Genomic DNA, 21734 nt, shown 5'->3' on the forward strand with positions numbered 1-21734 from the left:
TACGCAAAATGTCGTATTCAATAGACATAAGTGCGAGCGATGCCAAACGATCTTGATTCATTGTTGAAAGCAAGTAATTTTTTATCAATTTTAATCTGGAGAAAGATCTTTCTCCTTCTGCATTTGATCCAAGAATCGACACATATTCTTAATGCAGTGTGAACGTTAGGAAAAGTATTCACCAGTTTATCTTTAATTTGAGCCTTCAACATTTCTTGTGCAGATTTATGTTCATACAAATTAGAAAATAGTAAAAATTCATCTACAAAGTTTTCCTCTAAATCGAATGAGTAAATTTTCACCAAATTTTGCGCTTTTAGTTTAATCTCAGATTCTGACAAATTTTTGTGAACAAGAATACCGAAATTATCGTACAAATCACTGTAAGCTTTACGCCTTTTAGTCATTTCTGAAATTAATACATCTAAAATGGCGTATTACGTTTCCATACGAAGAAAATTTTAGCATATATTTTGAAAAGAGGGGAGGAGTGGGGGAAGGAGGGGAGGGCCCATAAACGGCTGTGCCTAGGGCCTACGAAAGGTATAATCCGGCTCTGCCTGTGAGACAGTATTCTACAGCATCGGTATTATAACTGCTTAGTACTGGTGAAGTTCATTGGTGGTAAATACCGAATGTAATACTTTATACCTATTTGGTACTTATTGCATAGACATTCACTGTTTGAGTTTTGTGCGAAATAAATTTATCAATGGCAAACTAAAGCTGAAATTTTAAAAACAAATGGAAGGTTTTGATAAGGACCATTTCTCTATGGGATATTTAATTTACTGTCTAAAATAATTTAAAGTAGTGGTGAAAAAGGTTTTTTCAATTCATACTCTATCTTTACAACCAATGGAAAAATATTTTATGAAATCCGTTGAAAAATTCTTATTAAAACTGCACCAATTATCCCAATACCAGTAGTTCATATTACCAAAACTAATTGTCATCTGTTCCCTTACACGAATTTCTTATTGACTTTGCTTCACGTAACTTATTTATTTTATTTCAATTAATACATATTACCAATATTAATTAAGCATCGGTATCAATAATAATAATATGGAGAAGGATAATATCCCCAAATCGAAATTTTTTTTCTTTCCATTAACGTTTTTGTAGATAGGTTATTTTTTTAAAAATTCAATAAGCATGATAAAAAAATGGGTTGACTGTTTAAAAACGGTTATAAAATAAATACATGTTATCATCATTAATTAAGCATCATTGTCGCCAATAGTAGTATGATAATTTTTACAGTACCACTAAACGTAAACCAGAGAGCTCGTAAACTCATATATAAAGCCATATTAAACCCTTCCTTAGGTTCATGTGCATGGGCGCAAAAAATCTCACCTAGAATCTCAGGAGCTTTAGACTTAATCCAAAGGAAATTTCTTCTGAATATCACAAGGGCCTACCTCTCCACTCCTACAGCTGCTCTACAAGTCTTAGCTGGATTCCCATCTCTCTCAGAACAGATTGCGCCGTTGTCCTGTTCAATAATCATAACTCTACTTAAAAAATACATTTTCCATAACAATATAAATTATCAATACAGTTATTACGGGGAAAAACAAACAATTCCAATTTTTCACCCTTCTCAGTCTATCTATAATTCAATCAGTTTAACAAAAAATAAAAATTATAATCACTTAGATCCATACAATTTTTCACAGATTGTTCGAAAACAAATACTGGAACTGGTTTTGTATTTTGCAACATAAATCATTCTAATCATTACACAATTAATAATAACAACTCAGTCTTCCAAGCTGAACAACTTGCTATTTTAGAATGCATTAGATTCATCAAATCCCAAACTTCACTTAAGGCATAAAAAAATATACAATCTTGTCGGACTCAAAATCAGTACTATACTTTCTAATCAACCCAGGCACGAAAAATTCACTCTCGACTAAAATACAAAAATTACTCCTTAATACAAATTTATTTATCTCATGGATTAAAGAGCATGATGACAGAACAGGTAAAGAAAATGCAGACGCCCTAGCTAAATTGTCGACAACTAAACAACGAAATTACTTATATCCCTTCCCGATCTCAAGAATCAACTTCGGAACTCTTTACCACAAATTTGGCAAAATTATTGGAACAATTCAGATAAGGGAAGATTACATAAAATTATTAATAAATTAGCTTATTTTAAGACGATACCATCAAATCAAAAAATTTGGTTTTTAGCTGGGCATGGTCCTTTTCCCTGTTATTTAAAATATCTAAACATCTCAGATAATGATCACTGTACTTGCGTCCTTCTGGGCACTCCAGAACACTATCTTGCTGAATGCATCTATACAGCCTCATGACATACTCGTGCATCGAATATTACTAATCTACTAACCTGGCAAAAACATTTCATAACCAACAATACACTTAAAACCAAATTATTATTAGTAATGAATATTCTATTCGATAATGATAATATTCTAAAATTTTAAATAAAAAAAATTAATGTATATTTTGGAATGCTTACCTATATGTTGTAAATATTGTATATATTTTTCTATTCAATTTCTTATCTATTAATATAACATTTTAATTACTTTCTTTTTTTATTGCAATACCTGGAAATCAAAATTTTAATGGGGAACTTAATATTATTTACCTGTAATATCACCATCTAAATTTAAGGAAATCAAAGATTTTTTAAAAGAAATTTTTTTTATTAATCTCTTTTTAATAATTTACATTTCAAAATTCATTTATTGTTACTTTCTATGTCATGTATACTTATAAAAAAAATTCTTGTTAAACTATATTCAAATGAATATTTCTATATATTTGTAACCTCCTTCCTTTCCCGGGGTTGGCTGGAAAAGTGGCCAGACTCGGATTATATGGGTAAGGGTTTTACTAACCTAGGTACGTATCCGCGTCTGGAAGAAAAGGAGAGAGAAGTACCACTAAACGAATACCTTTACTCCATTTATCTTGATTTTAATACATAGCTTATTATTTTTATTTGAATATGCATATATTAGCTAAACATTAATTAAGAATCATTGGCGTCAATAACAGTTTGGTGATTTTTCACGTTTCTCCTAAGCGAGTTAGCTCTACTTTCCCATTAATTTTGCCTTTGAATACATAACAATTTTTTTTTCATATCGTTTTTTTTTGAAAATTATTTACTTTTAAAGAAACACATTTTAAATGAATTGCTATAAACAAACTTACATGTAACTTTAGAAATATTAATTTGGTGACGTAATTAGCGAATACCATTACGTTAATGTTGTTTCTAACCGTGTTTGAACAGACGACTCAATTTTGGATTTACGATTACCAATGCTCAACTCCCTAGCTTTGCAATTTTGAACTAAATCCAAAAGACAAGGGAACTCTTGGATTAGGTATTAGAAGAAATTTACTTTCACGAAGGACTGTTTGATGAAACTAACTTGCATGGGCGTTACAAGGAGAGAAAAACCACAAAACCTTCCACGGTTAGCCTGATGTCAAGGGGACTGCAACCCATGATCTGTCTGCCACTGAGGATATTTTACGTCAGCGCTGTGGTCGGTGTAAGCCACGTGAGGAATTCGTATCGACCAGCCACCGCTGAGTTTCGAACCAGGTTCACCTCCTGGTGTCATCTTAAAAATATTTTAAAAATTGATTCATAGTTAAATTTAACACAATGGCTAACGCTTAATCAATCCGAAAATTCCGTTTCGCTTTCCACCCATCTCGCTCGAACGACTTGTCGTAGAATATTCTAATGTTATCATTAACCTTTCTCGCGCTTCGAATTATCAGTAAGGCCAATTTCATCTCTTTCGATCTCTTTTGATTTAGGAATAACTAAAGGACACACAAGCAGACATTAATTTTTATTTATATTGACAATACTAATATTATATAATTGTAGTTGCAATTAGAAATATATAAAGTATTTAAAGTTCCTTTCTGACACTTTTCGTCGTAATAAATTTTTTCAGAAAAATATTTTATTACGTTAAATTAAATATTTAATCGTACTAAATTCGGGTTTATCGCTCTGAATTGAATCGGTCGTTAAGCTTTTATAATAGCTTGTGAGTTGTTTTTATGGTCTATATTCGAAAATTTGCAAAGGTGTTTTTTTCTCGTTATTTCAATAAGCTTTCAATATTATTACAATATTACAATACAATATTTACAATACAATATTTACAATACAATATTTACAATACAATATTACAATACAATATTTTCAATATTATTACAAATGACAAAGGAAAATAAACTTTCACTGACGTTCTTCAATAGCTGGTCTTCTGTGTTATAATATTCTACTTTTAAAATAAATACAAAATCGGTAAAGTTGTTTGCATTTTATGAATGAAATAAAATTCAAAATGAATCACTTTAAGCAATTATTTGAAAATTGAGAAAGATTTGTCTTGCTTCAAAAAAAAAAAGCTTTCGTAATTCGAAAATTATGATTAGAAAATTACGTACCTATTAAATTTACTTTTGACATTAATTTTTTTTACTATAAATATTTTATTTCCCTAAATTTGTAAAAAGCGTTATTTAAATCGCAAAATTCAAAATTTTCCAACTTGGCACTCAGTCTTTGTTGGGATCAGCCCATTCAATATTAATCTAAGCGTTAATAATAAAAAATTCCAAAAAAAGAAAATATTGTGAAAAATAATATTTGCATAATCATTTATATAATAATATTTGTATAAAAAATTATTTTTCCTGCGTAAGAGAAGCAGGTTAAAAACTTTCACCTTTTAATCAGCATTTTAACGCATGGGAACGGGAATTGAGTGTCTTCAAACCNCCTCTCAGTCTATCACTAATTTAATCAGTTTAGCAGAAAATAAAAACTATAATCACTTAGATCCATGCAATTTTTCCACAAAATACTGGAACTGGTTTTGTATTTTGCAACATAAATCATTCTAATCATTACACAATTAATAATAACAACTCAGTCTTCCAAGCTGAACAACTTGCTATTTTAGAATGCATTAGATTCATCAAATCCCAAACTTCATTGAAGGTATCTAAAAAATATACAATCTGGTCGGATTCTAAATCAGTACTATACTTTCTAATCAACCCAGGCACGAAAAATTCACCCTCGGCTAAAATACGAAAATTACTCCTTAATACAAATTTATTTATCTCATGGATTAAAGAATATGATGACAGAACAGGTAATGAAAATGCAGACTCCCTAGCTAAATTGTCGACAACTAATCAACGAAATTACTTATATCCCTTCCCGATCTCATATCTCAAGAATCAACTTCGGAACTCTTTATCACAAATTTGGCAAAATTATTGGAACAATTCAGATAAGGGAAGATTACATAAAATTATTAATAAAGTAGATTATTTTAAGACGATACCATCCAAACAAGAAATCTGGTTTTTAACTGGGCATCTTCCTTTTCCCTGTTATTTAAAATATCTCAGATAATGATCACTGTACTTGCGACCTTCTGGGCACTCCAGAACACTATCTTGCTGAATGCATCTATACAGCTTCATGGCATACTCGTGCATCGAATATTACTAATCTACCAACCTGGCAAAAACATTTCATAATCAGCAATACACTTAAAACCAAATCATTATTAGTAATGAATTTTCTTTCTGATAATGATAATATTCTAAAATTTTAAATTAAAAAAATTAATATATATTTTGGAATGCTTACCTATATGTTGTAAATATTGTATATATTTTTCTATTCAATTTCTTATTTATGAATATAACATTTCAATTACTTTCTTTTATTATTTCAATACCTGGAAATCAAAATTTTAATGGGGAACTTAAATTAATATTATTTACCTGTAATATCACCATCTAAGGAAATCAACGATTTTTTAAAAGAAATTTTCTATAATTAATCTCTTTTTAATAATTTACTTTTCAAAATTCATTTATTGTTACTTTCCATGTCGTATATACTTATAAAAAAAATTCTTGCTGAACTATATTCAAATGAATATTTCTGTATATTTGTAATCAAAATTGTAACCTCCTTCCTTTCCCGGGGTTGGCTGGAATAGTGGCCCAGACTCGGATTATATGGGTAAGTGTTTTACTAACCTATGTACGTATCCGCGTCTGGAAGAAAAGGAAAAAGAAGTACCACTAAACGAATACCTTTACACCATTTATTTTGATTTTAATACAAAGCTTATTATTTTTATTTGAATATGCATATATTAGCTAAAAATTAAGAATCATTGGCTTCAATAACAGTACGGCGATTTTTCACGTTTCTCCTAAGCGAGTTAGCTCTACTTTCCCATTAATTTTGCCTTTGAATACATAACTAATTTTTTTTTCATATCGTTTTTTTTTAAAATTATTTACTTTTAAAGAAACACATTTTAAATAAATCGCTATAAACAAACTTACATGTAACTTTAGAAATATTAATTTGGTGACGTAATTAGCGAATACCATTACGTTAATGTTGTTTATAACCGTGTTTGAACAGCCTACTCCATTTTGGATTTACGATTACCAATGTTGAACTACCTAGCTTTGCAATTTTGAACTAAATCCAGAAGACAAGGGAACTCTTGGATTAGGTATTAGAAGAAATTTACTTTCCCGAAGGACTGTTTGATGAAACTAACTTGCATGGGCGTTACAAGGAGAGAGAAACGATTAGCCTGATGTCAAGGGGACTGCAACCCATGATCTGTCTACCACTGAGGATATTTTACGTCAGCGCTGTGGTCGGTGTAAGCCACGTGAGGAATTCGTATCGACCAGCCACCGCTGAGTTTCGAACCCGGTTCACCTCCTTGGAAGGAGAACGCTCTATACCCTGAGCCATTAACGTTCAATGTTGAATTGAATTGAATTTATTTTATATAGCAAATAAAAACTAATTCAGTATTAAAGTACGTGCAATAAATTTTTTTTTTGATGAATTAGAGCTATAAGCTGGCAAATATCACTGGTGTTATCTTAAAAATATTTTAAAAATTGAATCGTCTATAGTTAAATTTAACACAATAGCTAACACTTAATCAATCCGAAAAATCCGTTTCGCTTTCCACCCATCCCGCTCGAACGACTTGTCGTAGAATATTCTAATGTTAACATTAACCTTTCTCGTGCTTCGAATTATCTGTAAGGCAAATTTCATCTCTTTCGATCTCTTTTGATTTAGGAATAACTAAAGGACACACAAACAGACATTAATTTTTATTTATATTGACAATACTAATATTATATAATTGTAATTGCAATTAGAAATATATAAAGTATTTAAAGTTCCTTTCTGTCACTTTTCGTCGTAATAAATTTTTTTAGAAAAATTAAATTCGGGTTTATCGCTCCGAATTGAATCGGTCGTTAAGCTTTTATAATAGCTTGTGAGTTGTTTTTATGGTCTATATTCGAAAATTTGCAAAGGTGTTTTTTTTCTCGTTATTTCAATAAGCTTAATTATTATTACAGAATGCAAAGGAAAATAACTTTCACTGATGTTCTTCAATAGCTGGTCTTCTGTGTTATAATATTCTACTTTTAAAATAAATACAAAATCGGTAAAGTTGTTTGCATTTTATGAATGAAATAAAATTCAAAATGAATCACTTTAAGCAATTATTTGAAAATTGAGAAAGATTTGTCTTGCTTCAAAAAAAAAAAGCTTTCGTAATTCGAAAATTATGATTAGAAAATTACGTACCTATTAAATTTACTTTTGACATTAATTTTTTTTACTATAAATATTTTATTTCCCTAAATTTGTAAAAAGCGTTATTTAAATCGCAAAATTCAAAATTTTCCAACTTGGCACTCAGTCTTTGTTGGGATCAGCCCATTCAATATTAATCTAAGCGTTAATAATAAAAAATTCCAAAAAAAGAAAATATTGTGAAAAATAATATTTGCATAATCATTTATATAATAATATTTGTATAAAAAATTATTTTTCCTGCGTAAGAGAAGCAGGTTAAAAACTTTCACCTTTTAATCAGCATTTTAACGCATGGGAACGGGAATTGAGTGTCTTCAAACCTCTTTGTCTGCAAAAATAAGTAAATCTGAAGCTTCAGGTGCTTCCGTCTTCTTATAAATTATTATTCAAACAAAAAAAAATAATGATAAAAAATTGAAACCCAGCGAATTATTCTCAAAGAAGCCGAGAGCAGAAACAACAAAACTGAGAGGATGTGATCTAAAAATTCGAAAAACTTAGAAAATGTAAAAGTTCATTTGAAACATCTTCATTCAAGTTTTATTTAGCAGTCAAAGTAGTAGTAAAAAATTGCTTAAATATTAAAAAGTTGCAAGATAAGTCAATAGTTGCTCCTAAGATTTTAATATCAATTTTGTACTTTAATAGGGCTTAAATATTAATTTGAAGCCATGATTGCTCGGAGCTTAATCCGTTCAAAACCATGGTCATGCGATTCCCCATTCACATATGGTATCCTATATGAGACGAGTTTTTTCAACACTCCAACGGCTCATGGTCTTATGGATCTTATCTTAATTTGGTCTTATCGTATTAGTACATACAATTTCGAAGCACACAGATCTGGTAAATTGCTTCGTTTCTCCTTTTGCAGCTCCTGAATGTTTAAAGCAATGGGTTGTTATTTTGCTGCAGTGGGATTATTATATCCAGTGGCTGCTTGAAAATCCCTTGGCTTCAGATCAATGGCCATCAGCTAGTCTAGGACACAATAGTGGCCACATCGATAAAGAAATCATATAGCCTTGAGCCCTTTCTTATTCTAAACGACTGACTATGGGAATGCTTTATTTATTTTCACACAGTGATAATTTATAAAGATCCATTGTAATTGATCATACATCAACAACATTTCTACTTTAATCCTGTTATTAAATGTATGTGAACGCTTGTGCTTTTTCTTTTGAGTCAAAATATGGTGCTTATAATGGAATAAATGCATGCATATTTGCAATGGAATTAATGCATGTTCTTATAACCTGATTAATATTTCCTTTCGCGATATTTTTTTTTAAATAAAATATTTCAAGATATGACTTCCTTACAGATGAACCAAACCTTCCTGATCGCTCATTATCTAGACGTCTTCATCTACGAATCTCCGATGTCTCGAGGCTGGAGAAATCAAGGGCGCGAACTTTAAAAATGACCGTAATCATCATCATCACGTTTTTCTGCTGTTGGACGCCTTATGTGGTCATCGATCTGTGGTACCTTTTCGATCCGAACTCTGCTGAAGCTATAGATTCGAGAGTGCAGTCATCACTGTTCATGTTTGCTGTTTCCAATTCCTGTGTCAATCCATTGGTGTACGGTAGCTACATGTTTGATTTCTCAGCTTTCTTTCGAAAACTGATTCCATGTACCCGAACTCGCTTGCACAGAGAAGCTACCGTCATCACTCACTTAACTCACATGCCTGTGAACGATAACAACAGACTGTCACCCAAGAATCCTCACCAAGAATGCGAAGCAATTGAACTTAGAGAGGCAACACCCGCAAAGCGGTATCGAGCCAGAGAATTGCCAAATATCAGTCATTCCGGTCGTCGTACCCATTCGGGTCCGGAATACGATTAGCTTGTGATTGATCACAAATTGAATATTTTTTAGCCCTTGAGCAGCCAAACCATTGACGATTAATTTGACCTTAGAAAAAATGAAAGTCATACAGAAGTAAAAGTTTTATAGTGCAAAAAAACAATACTTTTGAGTTTTTAAAGATTTTATAATATAGTTTTTTAATGTAATGTAATTTTTTTAAGCACTAGAAAATCACGTAATAATATTAACAGGTAGTGTAATATACCGCATTACAGACTATTCTTGCACAGTGGTACAAATTATAACTGTTTCTTTGAAGACAGAGGATCACAAAATGCTTCGTTACCAATCAACGGCAATTTTGAAATGACGAAAGCAGGCATTCTCTTCAAGCTAGAACGTATTTATTATGAGGGTTAAAATTATATCTGCTGGCTGTTCTAGGTATTTCCATGATTATTTGGTTTAGAAATCTTTACTGGCCAATTAAAATTTGATATGCAGTGAAACCTCCAGGAGATACACCACCTCTATGTAGCCATCATCTCTATTGACCACCCCTCTTTTGTGAGGCACGGAATTTTTTCCATTGACTTTGTGTTGATGAGAACCTTTAGGAGAGACCATTAAAGCCTCTCCCAGTCATCGGTCAAACATCTACCAAATGCGGAAATGGTCAAATAAGGAAACATGAAAAATTATCAAAACAAAAAAATGTAACAAAACAAATAAGTAGATTAAAATGCATTCGAAATATTTGTGTGACGCTTTTATAGCTCTCTTTGATGATACAGCCTCATTTTGCAGTCAGAGTTCACAAAAGACGATGCGGTCAATGATTTATTTTCCGAGTTGAAAGTTAAGTTAGAAAAAAAGCTTGTTTTGGAAAAAACAACCGTCTCAAACAAACAAACCTCTTTTTCATCCTTCAAAGCTATCTAATTTTTATAATATAAAATTAAATGCAAACTTAAACAAAAAACATAATTTTTTACTTATTTAAAATAGCTGTATCATACAAATTTCCAATGAGCTGCACAATCGGTCTTGCCGATGAGCAGACCTAGGGCGTTCTCCAGAGGTGCTATCCACTCTTTCAGGACCACCACAATGGGTGAGATATCGTTGGTCATGTTAATTTGGACGTCTAGTTTCTGCCACACTAGATGGCAGCACCGAGACTCTATTTGGATGCTAAAGTGCGCTAGCATAAACACATATTTTTTTTTACATATAATGATATCCGTCTTTTCGTGACACCAACCGAAGTGGCATTTCCGCAAAATCTGGACCTTCGATAACAATTTTGAAGTAAATGGTGGTAACCTCTAAAAACGACTCACCTTCATCAAGATTATTTTACTGTTTAACGGAGAGGCGCTCCCGAGAGGTTTCACTGTATTGCACTTGAAACCATTTCAGAAAGAAGTAGTAGGAAAAAAAAACATGAGCTTCGTAGTTCACATCAGAAGATATTGGAGGAAAAAATGACCCCAATATTTCTTCTAGTTTTGGTCATAAGTGGTGCTCTAAGTGATTTTATATTGTTTGATAAATGTTTATCTCACATCCTTAAAAATAATCAGATGCAGCATGTGTGTTACTCAGTGATATTGAAATTGTTGCCATCAATTAGTAGAATGCTCTATCGTGGTGTCACCAATATCGTTATTTGTCATTCCTTTTAATGGGATCACTTCACGCAGCACATACCCATAATGTTGAAAATTGCTATTTTTAAGGCACATTTTTTAAAATTTGACAATACACTCGAACTTTTTTTTTCATAGATCAAGTATTCTTTTTGCAATAATTTATATCCATATTTTTTAAAAAAAATCTTTTTTTTAAATTAAAATTTTTTTTTTAAAAATCTGGATTAAAATGTTTTTAGGAAATATTTCTTTCTTAGTTTCATACGAGCAGATCTATAAAAAAAAAGCCAAAAAAGCACCACAATTTTGTTAACGAATTCTTTTTGAATAAGCTTTTGCAATGTAACTAACATAGGATTATGCATACAAAAATTCAGATTTATTTTAGTAATATTTTAAAAATAAACGTTTATTTTTTGTTGAAATTTTCAGTTTTGAGAAAACATCACTAAATGGAACAGGCAGCACGATGCATAAATGGCACCGATAGTTTTTGAAAAAGCATGCATGCAAATATTTCAAATTCAACTAGAATAAAAACTAAAATTGTTTTGGAATTGTCAGAGTTTGATTTTTATTATTAAATAAACATTTAGAAATGCAGTTGGGGAAAAAAGTGAAGTGACCTCCTTAAAATGTGTCATATTTAACATGTTTATAAATGTGTGAATTATGTTTTGAAGGTGTATAAAATCACGTGATGGTAAATAAGGGAAGATTATTTATATTGACTAAATAAGGAAAAACGCATCCTTTGGTGTCCTTCAAATATTTTTTTTAAATTTTTCATTTTGTAATAATTTGTTTGTAAACCTCTCTATACATAAAACTGAAAGTACGAAAACGTTTGGATATACTCTAACTAATCTAACTAGTCGGATTTAAACCGGAGCACCGATTTGGATAATTTATTCTTTTTGCAGTTTGCAAAATTTCATGAGGTGAGTTGCAAACTAATGTTATTATCCTAAGAGGTATTGAAACTATGAAAATCCATTCTTGAAATTCATTGCTGAAAAACTAACTTTCATTAATATCTTTTGAGTAGAATCACACATTTGCATGGCATTTTTCCCCCTACAAATTGCTATATATTTTCAGGGTTATTTTACATTATTTTCTACATTGGAGGGTTGAAAAAACTTATATTTTTTATTGTTTTTGAATGCAACAGTGTGTCATTTACTTTTTTAATTTTAAAAGAAATAGAAGTATGTGAAATCTCAGGCAAAATGAAAATTCAGAGATTGCTTGAATAAAAATTTAACTTTCCATTATAAGAGTTTAAGTACTTTAGTAAAAAACCTGCCTTAAGCAAAGATTACATAAGTTATAGAATATTAAAGAAATATTTATACATCACAGGTAAATTTAAGCGTAAATATACTTATTCTTACTCAGGCAAAAGAGAAATTCAGTTTCAAGACAGTTAAAATTATTATACTCTGAAACCCCTAAAACTTTTTTTATTGCGCTTTAGTCGTTAATATATGGGATATATTAATGAAATAGAATTATGTAGCAAGAATGACTTGCGTATATTTAAATTCTAGAATTCTGGAATCACAAACTAAATATTCTTCTTTTCTAAATACAAAAATATAACCCTCTACTGGAGAAATTTATAACATTATTCTTACATCGTGGTATTGGTGCATGTGCCAATCCAGTCGACCAGAAAAAATAGCGCCAATACTGCCAATTTAGCAACAAACCGTTTCAGAATTGCAAGCAGAAAATATTTAATGGGAATGAAAACAAAAATTAATTTTTTTTAAACAGAATATTATGAAATTAATGCTTCGGAACATACGATTAAATATATTTCAAGTTACAAGGGCTAAGTTACAAAGAGGCTTCTAGTTTTTTTTTCTTTTCTTTTTTCTTTTTTTTTTCTTCAAAAACAGTCGACACCACTGCAAAAATTACTCATTTTTTCAGAATTTCACCGTATATTTGACGGTTAAAGTTGTTTTGTTAAAAAAAAAAGATTTTTGACCATTTTTTAACATAATCATAATGGAATATTTAATCATAGGCGAATTAAAACCGTCAGTTCGAATTCGTTTCCATTACATTTTTTCCTGTCGAACGGTAACTCTATCTTTCTTCAAATCATTTTACGTTTATTTTCTGTATTTCCTCTTAATTTTTAGCTATTTTTTATGGTATTGAATATTTTATAAATAAATCTGTAGTTCAAATTAATTGTAAAATTGATTCTCTAACTGATTACAATCTTTTTCTTTCTTTAATTTAATTTTTTACTAAGTTGCAAATGGCAACAGAGAGGGCCACAAATGTTTTAAGCGTTTTTACTCTTGAATGTAATTTCCGTATCTTAGACACGTAAATTAAGAATAGTCTCAGGCTTTTTTTTTCTCGTAATAAAACATTAGAGTCAGGGTGGTTCCAGGTACAGAGTGCGATCATTCCAATAAAGAATGAGTACAGATTTACTTCATAACCTGCACGGAGAAAACTTGTTAAAAATCCATTGTGAGTAGGGGAGAGTGGGGCCAATTGTGACAGAGCAAAAATTTCGAGTGTCGGGTTCTAAATTTGGTTCCTAGGTGGCGCACAAGGTGTATTTAATAAATCTACATGTACACCCCTGCTGGCAACCATTTTTATGTACTTTTGAAAGAGTTACATCACGAAAGATATTTTCACTCTACATAAGTACTTTTTTTGGTATAAGAATATTATAACAATGTAATTTTGTTTAAACAAATAAAAATTATTAACCGAATATGTAAGTGGACACCTTAATTAACATTTCAAAAAAAAAGATTAGTTTTGTTAATTAACTATCATTGTTTTAAACAAATGAAGCTGAAATGTCGTCTTGGGGACAATTGTAACAATAAGTAAAGGGACGATTGTAACAGCTGAAAATAAATAATCTTATGTTTACAAACCATTACTTAACTCTTTAAGAACCACCAATAGTTTCCTATATCATTTATATTATGTTGCATGTGCATTATTTTATTTGTCACCTTTCACAGCATAAATTAAAATTTTTAACCCCTTAAAGTTAAAAGTTTAACCCTTTAGGTCTCTGCTCATTATTATTTTTACTCCTAAAATATCACTACTATTTTGATCAATAAAAAAATATATCACAACTATGATAATATGTATAATTAACTATGTTTTAGTTGAATTTATGAACTGTTACAATTGACCCCGTAAGTGGGGACAATTGTAACAAGTGCACGACTGTCAAAAATTGTTAATAACTAATATAATAACATTTAAAATAAGGTATTTATTTTTTTTTCTAGTAGAGGATAGTCTACTTTACTCGTCTGTCAATTAATACTAATAATATATTGTATTTTTTGTTAGATAAAAAAAGTTAAGTAAAAAACGTTACAATTGACCCCACTCTCCCCTATAGATTTACTTCGCATCTTTTACAGAATAGTGTGATAAACCATTCTCACTACGGATTTACTTTTGTATTTTGAGAGGGAAAATTTGTTTTTATATTGCAAAAACCGTTGTGACTTGAAATCTACATTGTATATTTTACGGTTTTGCAACCCAATTCCATTACTCTTTATTGCAGTGTATAATTTTTATTACATAAAGTTGTATCATGCTAATCCTTTTATAAGGACAGGTTATTTATTATAAGTTCAAAATAATCCGATATACCCTCTAAAATGAAGTAAAATGTTCAAATTTAAATAATAATTTGTTCATACGGTCAAAATAAAACATACAATTAATACATACGTTCAAAATAACCTATAGCAAATTTATGAAAATGTTCTGATTAGCCTCCTTCTTCAACGCATCATGTAATCAAATTCTTAAACAAATTTTATATCCTTTTTGAATTACATTTTCTGTATTGATTATTTTAGGAAGACAGCAAATAATTTCTTCCCCTTCTATTTAAAAAGGCTTTGTTTCCCTCACCGGATTAGAGCCGAGATGTATCATAGAAGGCCACTAAACTCGGCAGTTTAAATAAATAATAATTCTTTCTTTCGTTAGCACGCTAACTATGTATTAGTTTAAAATTTTCAATTTTTCACCTTTCTTTTTTAATTAAATATTCCATTTTTATTTCCGCAATCATTCCTTCCTTTAAAATCTTAAGATTTATGGTTTCTAATAAAGCTTAAAAGCAGTGAGTAATTATTTCCCTGCCTTTATTGAAAAAAAAATGCTGAAAATCATCAGAGAAAACAAGGAATTTCAAGAAGACTAAATAGTAAATGGAATGTAAAAAAATTTTAGAGACGTTAATGTCACATGAATGAATAAAAATTGGGTTACCATTTTTATTGTTTTCAGTAGATAAAGTAATAAAGCTCTCTTTCATTGTATAAATGGAATTTTTATGTGTGTCAATTTACTAACAATTCAAATATTGTGTTTACGGTCTATAAGTATTCTTGTATAATGTATAATTTCTTGTCTTTATATTTTTCTTAAAATGAAACTTAATGTAAGTGATACATGCATAAAAATTATAGAGTAGAAATAAAAATGTTTAAAATGATTGACTACCATTAATTTTTTTCTTCTTCAAAATCACTGAATGATTCTATTAATTCAAAAATTTAATTTTATTTTCTATTAATTTATTCATTATTTTTATTTAATACTAGAGTCAAACTATAATGCTTCTTTCATTAGTGTATTTTACAATATGTGATTAACTATCTCAAAGTATGAAAGGTTTGATCCACTTTCAACGGAATTATTTTACCATTTTTTCCTTTATCGTAACCAAGTTTTCAAGTTCAAATTATTTGATAGATTATGGTAATTATAATTAGTTTGCATTATTATATTTTATTTAAATTACAAAATACGCTTTTTGTTACATTACTTTTTTGTTTGTTGTATAGTTTTCTCAATGTTTAAAGAATTGTTCTTCATTTTTTTTTCATATATTGCCTCGTCTCGAGTTACGCTTTGACAGAGGTATCTGACAAAATCTTAGCCACCATCTGACAAATTCTTTCTTAGCCACCATTATGCAGAAATATTAAAAAAAAACACTTTATTTTGCGAAAGTATTTTACAAAAAAATCACTTTAAGTGAAAGTAAAAAATAAGTATTATTTCTGCAAACTGCAGAGGTGGTTAGAAGAAAAATATTTCTTTTCAAGATGAAAATGAAATCCCACGAAAACACTAAAGATAGTTTAAAAATCGACAGGACTAGGGCATCGAGAAAAGATCTCATCTAAATAACTTATTTTTAGAATGACGTTATTTTTATATGAATTTCAGGACGTGTTTATAAATAGAGTTTAGCAGCAATTCAATTTTAAGAAAAAAAAAAAGAATTTATGTAATAATGCTGAAAGAAAATATGTTAAAAAATTCTATGTGATTTAGTGAATGCTTGTCGTAATTTATTTTTATAGACTATTCTTCGCAATTTAGTTTAAAATAATATAAGCAGAAAGTACTATTTTTTGTTGTTGTTATTGATTAGTGGTTAGCAATTTTTTAATACCCTAAATAGCGTAAGTAACACCAATGTCTGTGCATTATTATGATGCAAAGAAAAGAATAGTAAGGAAATGTGGATTAATGTAGTCCAATGTTTAATAATTATTTTTTTACACTACATTACTATCATAACGTTGAACGAAAATAGATCGACTAGATACGAAACAAAAATTAAGTTAGAACGTCAATATTCTTAAAAAATTTTTCTCACTGATTGTACCAATGCATGAGCTGCTACACTAGTTCACACAGATTTTTCGAATTCTTTCACCCTTGTTTCTTCTTTTTTTATATTTTATTTTGTCCCCATGCCGCGCTTTTTCTCTGGTCCCCATTGGCATAAACACTTTTCTTTCTTAATACAATTTGAAATTTTAGCTTCTGCACTCCGTATTTTGTTTTATCTTTCAACACCGGAGAATATTCTTGATTGTTGAACTATTTTTTTTGTGCTGTGGCATCATTTGTGTTTTTTGCTTAGCATTATTTAATTCAAACCAGGTGAAAATATGAAACACGAAAGACCACGTTAGGTCATTTAGTGACCAAATTTAAAAAGAAACAATTATATATCATATTAAATAGAATCCAATACTACTTTTAAAATTTTTCAATTGTGTATGTAAGACATACAGACGAAGAAAGAAAATATAATTCAATGTAGTTTCAAATATTTGTAGTTGTTACTGTGAATGTCCAAAATTGTTGGTTGTTGACTTCCACCGGTGAATGTTGACAATCACATANAGAGACAGTTTATTTTACTAGTTCGGTAAATGTCCAAAATTGTTGGTTGTTGACTTCCACCGGTGAATGTTGACAATTACATAGTCACTTCGGTAAATGTCCAAAATTGTTGGTTGTTGACTTCCACCGGTGAATGTTGACAATCACATAGTCACTTCGGTAAATGTCCAAAATTGTTGGTTGCTGACTTCCACCTGTGAATGTTGACAATCACATAGTCACTTCGGTAAATGTCGAAAATTGTTGGTTGTTGACTTCCACCTGTGAATGTTGACAATCACATAGTCACTTCGGTAAATGTCCAAAATATATACTAAGTCTAGTTAAACTCCACTGACCGGTATGCATTTAGCAGGTACTCCGAACACTGATGTATCTCTTGATCTATTCTTAGCACATATTAAAATATCGAATAAATATAATAATATCATGAATGATATCAAATCGGAACTTATCAGTAACTTAAAAATCAATCTTGATTAATTTGAAACAGCTTAGATAAAATATTTATTAAGTTGTTGTTGTATTGAAAAAAATAAATAAGTAATAAATTTTTATTCTTCTCTAAAATCAATTCGTAATTTTTAAAGCACGTTTATTTCTTTTTTATCCCATTTGTCTTATTTACAGCGTAGTGTTACTCTAAAATATGAAGAAAAAAATATTTCTATAGAAATGTATATACACGTACTTTTTATATGTTTTTGTTCTTTAAACGTGCAGTGTTTTTCTCTTTTCAGATTTCGATTACCTTTTTTTTTGAAAAATAAAAGTGTCCACTTGAAACACAGAGAATATTATATAACAAAGTTAAATCTACAAGCCATTTTGCGACAATGCTTGAACAGTTTTGAAAAAAATGAGTTTAAGCCAGTTGCAAACATACCTTCAAAGAAATTTTAATTCGAAGCAGAAAAAAAAATTGTTAAAACAATTCATGGTTTAAAATTGAGAGGGTAAATCTTAGTGATGAAATTATATATCATTAAAAACAATGATTAAAATCAGCAATGTAAAGTATTTAAAACTATTGGCATTTTGTTTTTTTTATCACAATATCAAGCTGATAAAAGTTATGTTTCTGTTAAAATTAAATTTTCTTTTCAGTGCGCTTATTGAGGAAATTTTTTTTACCTTATCAATGGGTTGTATAACGGTTTAACAATCATAAAAGTAAGTAAACAATAAATATTAAATATAATAAAAAAATAGTGCGTGGAGTCCCTCCGCGCGGAAGAAGTGAAACTTCGTAATGTGGAAATGAATATAGGAAGGGGGTAAAAATTGATTTTAAGTGAAATCATAGTGTTTCTTTAAGACAAACTTTATTAACATTGCTTACAATTCACAATTGATCGCATCTTTCAATTATCATTTTCGAGTGGAGAAATATCCAAATCTATAACATTTACAATGGGATTATGATAACTAAAGTAAGATACGAAATGTTTGAGTTCTATTTTTTCAATATTTCTTGCAAAAACTGCATCAATGGTAGTTCCCCCTTTGGTTGTTGGATCATTCCTACCATTTATCATTTCCAATCCAAATTTGTCTTTAAGGAAGGTTAATAATGTTTCAGCTTCAGGTAGCGAGAAATTCACATTAAAATCTCCTGCAAGGATCACAGGCCACTCACAATATCAATTTCTTCACCAGTAACGTCTGTCAGAGCTTGTGAACCTGCAGTGGATAGTGGCAATAAAGATTTTGCAATAAATAATTTAATATCCCTCATGGCTGCATTTGGTGAAATATAAATGGCAATTACAAAAGAGAAAACCTAACAATCAATTGATATTCACAAGAGACGTACCTTGACATAACCTTAAATCCGTCGCATTGTCCGTGGGATTGTTTTCACTCATTTTTTACAATTGTTATCCACTAAATTTGAAAATAAAAAATACTACCCTATTAAATTATATGTGTATCAAAACAAACTAAAAAAATATTTATAGAAAAACAATACTTTTATGACTTTTATTATTTTTATGCTAGTGAGAACCAAAACAATATGGAAATGAATGAGGGAAAACTGGATCCTACCACGTGATTTCCCGGCCAATAAAAATGTAGCGTTAAACTTTAACGCAACCTTGTTGGAAGTCGCATAAGAAGTATCACTTCAATAAGTATTTGCCTCATTTCCCATCCGAAGACTAAAATACGCATGCTTTATAAAATTACGAGATTGATTCTTTGTGTCAGGGCTGGATTACCCATTAGGCCAGACTAGGCCATGGCCTGGGGCCCCCAATGATTAGGGGGCCCCCTTAAAATGGATTTTTAAAAAATAAATTTTATAAAATTTGCGAAAAACAATGATTTTTTAAAAAGAAAATCAATTTCAAATATTATATGTTATGATTATAAAATATTATGATTATTTTTTAGTTCTAATTAATGCAAAATAAAGTAAAATTTAATTTATTATTATTTATTTTAATTTTAAATATGCTTTCTTAAATGAAAAGATGTATAAATACTTTTATATTTGAATAAATAAAAAATATACGAGAAAAAAATTTAAATCTAAGGGCCCCAAAAATTTGAATGGCCTAGGGCCCCGCGTTCGCTTAATCCGGCACTGGTTTGTGTTAGTATAAAACTTTTATTAAAACCAAGAAGATTTAATCCGACATAGGTTATGTTACAATACAAGAGATTATTAATCAATTCCTTGTGACATTATAAAATTTATTAAGAACAATGATAAAATTCTTATTAAACGTCTGTACGCATTTCGGTGTTGCAATGGTCAGCAATCATCAATAGGAAAACTGGTAAAAACGCGTATGATTCTATACAACATTGGTTACGTCATATTAGAAACATAAATCTACAGTTAAAAATATGGAATTTGTTGTTTTAAAACTGTTCGACAAATATGGCGCTGCAGCAAGATTATTAACATTAGAGTTTTTAATAATGTAGGAACTTTCCAAAAAATCATGAAATCAGGTCAACGCATGAAATGCATTTATGAATGATATGAGATGAGGAAAAAATCGAACCTTATAGCCTTCTGTTGATAGAAAAATGGCGGAGTCCTTGATTTGTGATATCGTCTCGATGTTTTTTATGAGAAATTTTAATATCTGGAAACTTGCTCTCTCCGAACTAAGAAATCTAATTTCACGGAACAGAGACAGTTTATTTTACTAGTTAGAAACTCCTTATTTGTATACATTTAAGAAAAGGAAGAATTTAGTATTCAAAAAGGAACAATGACTGAAAAAAGCGAACTTTTTTTAAGTCACAGATTCAAATGAATAAATAACAGCCTAATTAAATGTGTTAAATTTGTAACAATCTTCATCAGGCGAATCTTGATAGATAATTTAATAAAATATTGCAACATTTGATAAATTTTCTTTTTAATTTCTATATTTGAACGGTTTTGAAGTTTTCATGAATTTTTTTTTTTTAAATTTACTTATTTGTTACAACGAACATTCAGCATTTTTATAGTTAATAATATTTCTATTTTAAGCATCGAGTGGTATTACTATTCAGCTGCATAATAGCTAGAGTAGAGAACTAAATTCAAAAAAACTCTTTAAAGCTCATGTTTTGAAGAAGAAAAAAATAACGTTTTCGTTAATCTTTTGTTACCTTATCACCAATGGAAAGTTGCCATTCATAAATTTTTTCTCACTTTTTTAATTAGATTCCGTAAATTTTAATTAGAAATCTGTGCTGGATTATATTAGAAGTTTCAACCGTTTTCTGACCTCTGCAAGTTGAAGTTATATGGCATTTTTAATCCCAAATAGAATTTTTGACAGTTGAACTTTTACTCACTTTCTTACTTGCTAGAGTTCTCAAAATTCAAATAGAGTTCTTTTCCTGATGCTCATACAAGTGACAATAAATTCCTTAATGATGAATTTAAAACATATCACCATTACATTAATAAAAATTTAAAAACCAATATTTTTAAAATGTATCAAAAACAAGGAAATAAATACGTATATTTTTGACTAACGTCATACGAGAAAAACACAATATGGATGGATAGTGAAGACATTAAATATCCATCGTTGGCGTCTATGAGGGTTCGTTGGAGGAAGCTTATTGTGATGGCCTTCGACTATATAGTAGGCTGTAGAGCATTTAAAAAAGAAGAAACATATGATGCATCACTTTTGTAATGAACTATTGTTATAACTTTAATCAACTTATATTTTTTAGTCAAATTTGTAACTTTGAATATGAATTGATTTCAGTGTGATCCACATAAATAGAACTATGCTTATCTCAATGAGTTATAAGAGGTTAACAAAGGTCACAATTTTAATAAAGTATTGTAA

The 21734-nt window shown here is 29.7% G+C and overlaps 1 protein-coding gene across 1 annotated transcript in view; it reads left to right on the top strand.

Moving 5' to 3' along the window:
- Positions 1-15706, top strand: part of LOC107451864 (adipokinetic hormone/corazonin-related peptide receptor variant I) — a 53783-nt gene extending 38077 nt beyond the window's left edge. Inside the window, exon 4 of the mRNA XM_043054846.2 lies at positions 9033-15706. Within this exon, the coding sequence (XP_042910780.1) occupies positions 9033-9565 (533 nt within the window). The 3' untranslated portion in view covers positions 9566-15706. The remainder of the gene's footprint in view (positions 1-9032) is intronic.
- Positions 15707-21734: the final 6028 nt, after the last annotated feature.

Source organism: Parasteatoda tepidariorum, chromosome 7, assembly GCF_043381705.1.
Source record: "Parasteatoda tepidariorum isolate YZ-2023 chromosome 7, CAS_Ptep_4.0, whole genome shotgun sequence".
In the NCBI taxonomy this organism is placed as follows: domain Eukaryota; kingdom Metazoa; phylum Arthropoda; class Arachnida; order Araneae; family Theridiidae; genus Parasteatoda; species Parasteatoda tepidariorum.